The 9,189-nt window shown below is 40.8% G+C and overlaps 1 protein-coding gene across 1 annotated transcript in view; it reads left to right on the top strand.

The window, feature by feature from the left end:
- The window catches only part of tmprss7 (transmembrane serine protease 7), a 73,059-nt gene that overhangs the window by 28,278 nt on the left and 35,592 nt on the right, over positions 1–9,189 (top strand). Inside the window, exons 8-10 of the mRNA XM_048603080.1 lie at positions 2,703–2,815; positions 5,181–5,287; positions 6,260–6,396. Coding sequence (XP_048459037.1) covers positions 2,703–2,815; positions 5,181–5,287; positions 6,260–6,396 — 357 coding nt within the window. The remainder of the gene's footprint in view (positions 1–2,702; positions 2,816–5,180; positions 5,288–6,259; positions 6,397–9,189) is intronic.

Here is a 9,189-nt window from a genome sequence, read left to right as displayed (position 1 = left end):
AACTCCTTTGTCTGTCCAACTGTCTTTCTCTCTCTTTGGGCTCTATCCTATTGTTTACTCCCTTCCCCACCCACCTCCCTATTTTCTGCATATAAACTGACATTTTCCCAGCCACCACCCATTCTGAGGAAGGGTCACCGGACCCGAAACGTTAACTCTGTTTTCTCCTCCACAGATGCTGCCAGGCCTTTTAGTCAAGGGGTGCTTGGAACAAAAACAAAAAACAGGTCTGTTTTGGGTTGAAAAGGAGAGAGACTGAATGACAGAAGAGTTAGTCCTCTATAACTAAAGAGAAAGGAGATGATGGAAGAAAAGAAACAAAGAAAGAAAAGATGTACCCAGGTCAGGTTTGCTGCTAACAGATAGAAAAATATTGAAACACGTGATTAAAGAAAAGGAAACAAAATGTGGACAAATGTTTACCATCTGAAATTGTTGAACTTGATGTTGAATCCTGGGCTCTGTAACTGCGAGGCAGAAAGATGAGGTGCTGTTCTTGAGTTTCACTGAAACAGTGCAGGAGGCCAAGGACAGAAATGTCAGCCCAAGAACAAAGTGGAGAATTAAAGTAACATGCTTGCTGACTGAAAGCGGATATTCTCCAAAGTGGTCACCTAAACAATGTTTGGCCTCCTGCCTTCCACTCTATCACAGACCTTCCTTTTGTCCTTGTTCCACACCTTCTTACTCAAAACTTGTTACATCTTTAACTTTTTCCAGTACCGATGAAGGGTGACAGTTAAAACGTTAGCTGATTCACTCTGAACGTGCTGCCTAATCTGCTGAATTTTTTCCAGCATTCGCTATTTTCATCTCAGATTTCCAGCATCTGCAGCTGTCAGATTTTCTTTTCTTTTACTATAGCCATTGTGTCCCTATTTAATGCCAAATTGACACTTGTACAGGTTTGCCCAATATTTACCTGATGCATTTACAGATATTCATAACTTGTATTTTCGTAAATCATTTTCAATATAGCCACACAATAGAAGTGATAGAAGAAGCAAAGAACCAGAGGACAGAATAGCAGGGCTCAAGAATTAATAATCAAGAATTTATTAACAATGGGCTGTTATCCATTTCTGAAAAATGTTTAAGTCAGTGCAGATTTCACTCTCAAGACCTGAACAGCCAATTGCAACAAGTAAAGGGTCCATGATTAATCATTTGTCAGGAGAATATGATAGAAAATAGAAATGTAATACCGATGTATTAATGGCAGATTTTATAAAAGTCTCAGTCAGCTGTATTATTTAATCTAGAGAAAAACTCATGATGCAAATTAAAAAATTTTGAAGTTGACATTAGATACGATTGTATAGGTCTTGCTATTAGGGCATTAAACTGCACCCACTACAAAATTGGTTTTCTGTGAGACATGTATAATTTGGCTTTGCCAATGAGTTTCTTGCTATTTTATCACTGATCCCAAGAATGTTTGGAAGAGGTTTACAATTACAAACATTCTGCCTACCCATTTGAATATTGGACATTACGTGGACTAAGCTGGCATATAGGCCCCCATTTTCCAATAGCCAGACAGTCATCTTTGCAGCCCTGATCGGAATCTTTTCTGAGAAATGCAGAGCTCTCTCCTTTTGATTTGGAAAAAAAGGGGCAGAGTGGAAAGCATACATGAGATTACCACTCAGAAAATCCTGCCCACTAATGTTTATGGAAATATTTTTAACACATATCTGAATATATACCAGCCAATTTCCTTATACATCCATTCTCTTCACTTCTGATGGCTTCCAGTAGGCATTTCTTACACAGTTTGGAGAACCACATTATTTTTCCAAGAAGACCTGATGCAATTTCAGTGCAAACAGGCAATTACCTGAACAGCATAAACACTTAATTTCTCTCATACTTAATCAGGACCCTAGTAGGGCATATGTCCTAATCCCGAGAGGTGCCAACCAATCAGAAGCCAGCAGGTCTCCAAGACCTACAGTCCTTCTTTGAGGAGTGGTCACTGTTATTAGTACAGGGAAACTTTCACCAGGTAGTACTACTGGATCCCTGGGTAGGATAGGGTGTCAGAGGGTAGGAGGTGGTCATGGTTGGAGGGCCAGCGAGTGGTAGAGGGGTTTGGATGGAAGGGCAGCAGCCCCTCTACTTCCCAATATTTGCTCAATCAGAACCAAATTCATGTCAACAAGGGACCTTCCCGATTAGGGGCACTGGCAAACCAAAAGCTGGCTGGGTGGGTTTTTGTGGACATGGGAGATTTATGTGAATCCTGAGCCACCATTCAATCCTGGTGGGCTCAAGGATAACCCCCGGACCCCACACCCCCCAAAGCTGGAATTGAACCCAGGTTCCTGGCTGCAATGTGTGAGACAGCAATGCTGACCACTGAGCCACCATGCCCCCATGCCAACTTGGGCCATGACCTCTTTCTGTTCGGCTTCTGTTCAGATTACCCCACAGCTATTCTGTGACATCTTTGACCCTGGCACTCAGCAGGCAAATACCATCCTGAAGCCACATCTATGACCCCAAACACCGCACCCTCCCTCCTCCACCAATGCCCCTGAGCAGCTGGTCTACCCTTGGCTCCGGCTGCTTTCCACAGAGGAGCCATCACTCTCACCACTTTCTAAGGCCAGTAGAACTCAAAAAGAATGTAGGAAGCAGGTAAAGTTTAAAAAGAATTTGAACAAAACAATTGATTGTTCTATTTACATTTTGTTTAGAATTTGAAAGCACAATAATTTCAACAGATGGAATAAGATTGGAAGGAAATATCACCAGTCCATATTATCCCAGCTATTATCCTCTAAAATGTAGTTGTACCTGGACATTTAAGGTAATGCCTAGTTGATTCTGTCTTTAGACAATTTGCAGTGTTTGACTTGTTGGAATGTCAATTTATGGAAACATTCTGCTTAATTTCCTTCAAAGTGCCATTATTGGTAACATAATTGATGAACACTCTCCTCAAACTTTGCTTAAAGTAGGTAGTCAACCTGTAGAAGTGCAGTACTATGTCAAAATAATTGCATTTTACATTGTTGTTCATCCTTTTACTGTAACAACAATTTTAAACTTGTCAAGCCAAGTATGGCATTTCAGTTTAGAACTCATATAAATAGAAATCATATCAGACTATTAATGGTGGTCATGGAGAAAGCCATAATTTGCCGTAATGTACCATAAGGAGAAGGTTATATATGTGCAAAATGTTTTCTAAAATGGCTTCCTGCGTTACTGTGGGATTTAAATGGGCCCTAACCTAAGAATGATGAAGTTACATAGGCATTAGGAGTTATTGTACACAACTGAATAGTTAACAAAATAACTGTTTTAGATATTCAGTTTGTATTTTAACCAAGCTACTCATTCTTTCAATTTCTCATTCAACATCCTCATTTTTGTAAGTTTAAGGTGATTTTTGAATATTGTTAATGCAAGGTTAGAAACAAGATCAGGGAATGGGGAGGCAGATTTCAGTAATCACCCCCTGACCACACACATGCTCCCAACTATACTCAGATGGGGGCAGATCAAGACCCCTCACTCATCCCAACAGGCATGCCCTTCCTTTTTACCCTCAGGAGGGCTGCCAATGTTCTTGTCTATTGGGGACAGAGTTAACTGTGGCAGGGATGTAAAGAGGGCCTTCAGCAATCACTACGTGACTGGGAAAGTAACAGGAATCTCCCCATTATATTTTGGCCCTACCATTAAGTCCATTGCCTCTGGGATAGGAAGGTTCCCTTCCAGATCTCAGCACATCCCAAAGGGTTTGTCTGCCAGTGAACTGTGGTTGCTTTTAAAGTTAAATATTGAAAAGTCATTTCCATGGTCATTCAGTTGGCAATTAGACGACATAAAGTTAAGATGGACGTCAAAAGGATAACAGGAGATATTAGAAGATTATTTTTACCCACAATGTTCTTAAGACATGTGTAGGTCAATGGCTGTAGAGTGAAATACAGTCCATACTTAGCTGCAATTCTGATTGTGATGACTGGAAAATTGTTAGTACTCAGCACCATTCCAGGCACATGGACCGCTAAATGTGGAAATCTGGCTGTTTCTAACGAAATATTAATCCACATTTAATGCAGAACAACTCCTTTGGCTCTAAATTGAAAAGTTTATGAATGCAGCATGCCTCTCCCTTAGAATCAAATCTAAAAGTCCATGATTTTTTTGAAATAAAGCTATTTTTAATTTAATTTTTCAACATTCGTTTATGATAGTTGGGATTTCATCTTAATCCCATTTAGCTCTTTCAGACAACTGACACTGGCATGAATAGGCAAATGTCCTCCTTCTCTGCTGAGGAAGCCTATGATTCTACTTGACACTGAAATCTAGATGATAAGACTGGACGCTGATTAACTAGAACCCAACTCCATAGAAAATACTGTGTGGAAGTCTGAAAATTGTCCATGTTGTTTATTAATGTTACCATGCTGCAATTCACTTGATGAACAAGGCTATTGGAAAGGTGAAGGAAAGTTCCTCCACTGTTTGAAATTATGTATTTTTTTCACAGATTTTTTTTGTGATTCATGCTTTTGTTTACCTGATGGTTGACATGAAGAGTAAACAGGAAATCAAAATTTCTGTGAGTGCATGTGGAGGCAACAAACACAGTAAAAGTGAATTTCCTCACCACCCTTAAGAAATAAAAGGGAATTTTTTTCAGTGACGAACCTTATGAAATTTTTTTCTGCTTCATTTTTGTTTTCAAGCCAGTTTGTGCCATTTCTTTGGGTTTCTGGAGTTCTCTCATGTTGTGCCATTGGTTTAATTTGTATGTATCAATGTGAGACTGGAGTGAAGATGCAGGTCCAGTTTGCCTTGGTTTGGAATGCTGCTGCACTAAGGGCAGGTTACATTTGAGTTCTGTGAGTGCAATGGGGTATCTGGACAGATCTGCTTACCACTGCAGCTGGAAAAATAACTTTAGATGGATATTCACTGCATTGAGATAGGATTCTTCACAGGTGGGAGTGTTGGGATTGGCAGCAAAGGGTTGGTGGAGGGGAAATACTCCGGAATAAGCTAGATAACACACAATGATTATATATTTGAGTAATCTGTGACCCTTCATGGGCTTCGCTTTAGGTTAGAGGTTGAAAATGAATAGAAAGGATAAGGCAAATCTAAATCACAAACGTTACTTTGATAAATGTTGTGTGGTGTTGTGTGTTTATTAGATATCTACACCTTCTCTTGGACTAGCACTGAAATTTCACAACTACACCGTGAAGGAAAAGGGGCTTGAAAGATGTGATCATGGCTGGTGGAAAATAAATGAAAAAATGTAAGGGTTGGATTTTGTTTTATTATTACCTGTGTTGCATCTATATGAAAGATATCACTTAATATGGCATTTTCATTGCCATTTATCTAGTGAAAACTCATTTGCATCAAGCATAAGCTGTTGTGAGAAATACCTTATTAAGCCCCTTGAAGGAAGGATAATTGTAGACCTGTTGATGGTGATATCAATGTCCTGAATTTGGGCAAAGAGATTGGAGTGGAGTTGCAATCATTGGTGACTGGAGAATTTAATATAATTAGAATCACAATGCAACAAAATTGGGGCTCTTGTGATACAGTGGTAGTGTCCCCACCTCCGAGCCAGGAAGCCTAGATTTAAGTCCCACCTGCTCTAGAGGTGTGTAATACCATCTCTGAACAAATTGGTTAGAAAATACCAATGAGACAAAATTATCTCAGATGCATTCACACAATGAAGGTAGAAGGAATGAGAGTATAAACAGGGCATATGTTTGTGGATCTGTTGAATATTTATTTTTTTTCCTCTGTTTCACAGTGAAAATGCAATATAGCTGAAACCAATTCCCTCAGGTTGTCTAAATTAGCTCCAATTATTTAGGCTCCCTCCATTAAAGTCACCATACCCTGAGGGGTTGCTCTCTCGCATATGTGAGAGAGAGAGGGAACTAATGGTGAGTTTAACCTGAGGGTCACCATGTCTCTGGGCAAGGGGTGATGTTGAGAAGGCAAACATTCATGTTGACCTCACCCGATCCAGGAATTAAAGCCACGTGTTGGGGTCACTCTGTATCATAAGTCAACTGAGCTAACCGATCCCCAGAGCTGCTAAACAAAGTGCTGAATGAAATATTTACTAATTTGGAGAAAAGATTAACACTCTACTGATCAAAATACCTTTATTCTCAGTCTGAAATAGAGCTCCAAATAACCAGAACATTGAAAAATATTGGTCTATTCACCATTGTAATTGTAGAATATTCTTTTCATTCAGGTACTGCGGTTATCAAATAGATCACCAGACAGTGTTCCACATAGCAAATTTCCTGGTTAATATCATGTTCCAGTGCAGTGGAAAACAATCAGACAAGGCATTTCTAGCAGAGTACAACAGTTATAACATCAGCCAGCGTAAGGATCTTTTTATTCATGAACTCTTAAATAAATTTTATGCACAACTTGCAATTGTAGAATAATTAAATGGTTACTTACTGTATCCAGCTAAGCAAAGCTAAGTACGTCATGAACTGCAAACATGGTAGCAGGCTGTTACAAAAAATTAGACACCTGCTTTAACCTGATGGGCACGTGTTTAATTGAGAATGGGTTTGTCATCAGTTTGCAGTGTGATCTGATAATATTTTGCAACTATTTAAATTTATCAGACAAAAGTGACTCCTGTTCCTGTGTCTAATTCTACTTCAGTACGATACCCCAGACTTCTATATTAGCACTGCAATCTGGATTTTCATTCTCTGTGACTTTCCAAAGAAATGTGAATTCTTGCATAGGACTTTCTTTAAAAGCACAATTGTTTTGTCCTTTATAAATGCAGGTTTTATTTAAAGCAATCTGCTGTTTTTAAAACAACTATTGTGATTACAGCCAATGCTTACCATTAGATATAGGAGCAGAATTAGGCCATTCAGCCTACTCCATTATTCGATCATGGCTGATATGTTTCTCAACCCCATTCTCCTGTCTTCTCCCCGTAACCCTTGATCCCCTTGCTAATCAAGAACCTATCTATCTCTGTGTTAAATACACTCAATGACTTGGCCTCCACAGGCCTCTGTGGCAATGATTTCCACACTCTCTGGCTGCAGAAATTCCTCCTCATCTCAGTTCTGAAAGTTGTCCCTTCAATCTGAGCCTGTTCCTTTGGATCCTAGGCTCTCCTACTAGTGGAAACATCTTCTCCACATCCACTCTATCACGGCCTCTCGGTTCTCTGTAAGTTTAAATGAGATCCCTCCCTCATCCATCTAAACTCCATTGAGTAAGATCCAGAATCCTCAACCACTCCTCATATGACAAGCCCTTCATCCTCAGGATCATTCTTGTAAACGGCCTCTGGACCCTTCCAAGGCCAACACATTCTTCCTTAGATATGGGATCCAAAATTTTCCACGATATTTCAAATGCAGTCTACCCAGAGTCAATACAGTTCAGCAGTGCATCTTTGCTCTTTTATTCTAGTCCTCTTGAAATGAATGCTAGCATTGCATTTGCCTTTCTAACTGCCAAATGAATTATCATGTTAACCTTCAGAGAATCCTGAAATAGGACCTCAAAGTCCCTTTGTGCTTTAGATTTCCGAAGCCTTTCCCTGTTTCAAAAATCACCTATGCTTCTATTCTTCTTACCAAAGTGCATCACCTCACACTTTCCCACCTGACGCTTTTCCTGGCCTGTCCTGGTCCTTCCACAACCTCCCTGCCTCCTCAACACTACCTGTCCCTCCACCTACTTTTGTGTCATCTGCAAACATACCAACAATGTCTTCAGTTCCTTTGTCCATATTGTTAATGTACAATATGATAGTTGTGGTCCCAACACTGACCCCTGCGGACCTCCTCTAGCCATCGGCTGCCATCCTGAAAAAGACCCCTTTATCCTCACCCTCTGGTTTCTGCCAGTGAGCCAATTCTCTATCCATGCCAGCACCTTGTCCCTAACACCATGGGCCCTTATTTTGCTTTTGCCAGTGTGGGTGGGGCCTTCTTTCCACCCATGGACCTTCTTTGTGGCATCATAGGGATCTTGCAAAATGGTGGTTATTGCCTTTTCCGGACACATCCCGCCCCCACATCCCCCACTCCCCCACCCCCGTTGCTGCCATGGCACATTTTTAGTTCTACCCCTTCTGAGGTGAATGACTTAATCCAAGCAGTCCATTGCCCTGTCGGTTCTGGATTTTATTTTGGGATGGATAGGGCAGAATTCATTGCTCACCTCAGTTGAAGTCAGTGCCTGCCATTGTTCTATCTGTGCTGTTACTGCACTGTCCTAGCATTTTTCCTCCTTGCGCTTTGTTTTCTGGTTTTGTCTTCACCCACTGCTTTCTGGTGCCATGACATGTCTTGGCAGGCTTTTTCTGCTGCCTACTGCTGTTTTTCTGGGTATGGTCACCACTTGCCACCATGCAGGAATGTCATTAGGAGCTTGAGACATATGGGGCTAAACTCAAGGCTCCTGCAAATAGCAAACAATTAAATGGAGTAGCAAGCAGTTAAGAAGCAAGTGGTATATTGGCTTTCATTGCAAGGGGATCTGAGTTCAGAAGAAGGGATTTCTTACTGCAGTTATACAGGGTCTTGGCAAAACCACACCCAGAGTATTTGTGTGCAATTTTGGTCTCCCTACCTAGGAAAGGATATACTTTCCATAGAGGGAGTGCAGCAGAGGTTCACTAGGCTGATACTGGGGATAGCGTGACTGGCCTGATGGCCTGTAGTCTCCCCCGTTTAGAAGGATTAGAGGGGGTGTGGTTGATATGTATGAAATTCTAACAGGGCTGACCAGATTATACGTAGGGAGATGTTGCCCCTGGTTGGACAGTCTAGAGCAAGGGGAGACAGTCTCAGGATATCGGGTAGGCCATTTAGGATTGAGATAAGGAAAGATTTCTTCACTCAAAAGTTAATGAACATATGGAATTCTCTGCGACAGAGGCTGTGTAAGCCAACTTACTGAATGTATTCAAGAAAGAGACAGATAAATCTTTAGACTTAAAGGCATCAAGGGGTATAGGGAGGAAAAGCAAGAATATAGAATTGAGACAGAGGAGCAGCCATGATCATATTGAGTGGCAGAGCAGGCTCGAAGGTTCTCTGTCTGCTCCTAGTTTCTATGTTTCTATATTAACATTTACTGCTTATAAACTATATGCTGAAGGATGGTAGAGCAAAGCTTTGCTGGTGC

The sequence above is a fragment of the Rhincodon typus genome, chromosome 11 (assembly GCF_021869965.1).
Source record: "Rhincodon typus isolate 14 chromosome 11, sRhiTyp1.1, whole genome shotgun sequence".
NCBI classification, from domain to species: Eukaryota; Metazoa; Chordata; class Chondrichthyes; order Orectolobiformes; family Rhincodontidae; genus Rhincodon; species Rhincodon typus.
This window is presented reverse-complemented; position numbering and strand designations above follow the sequence as displayed.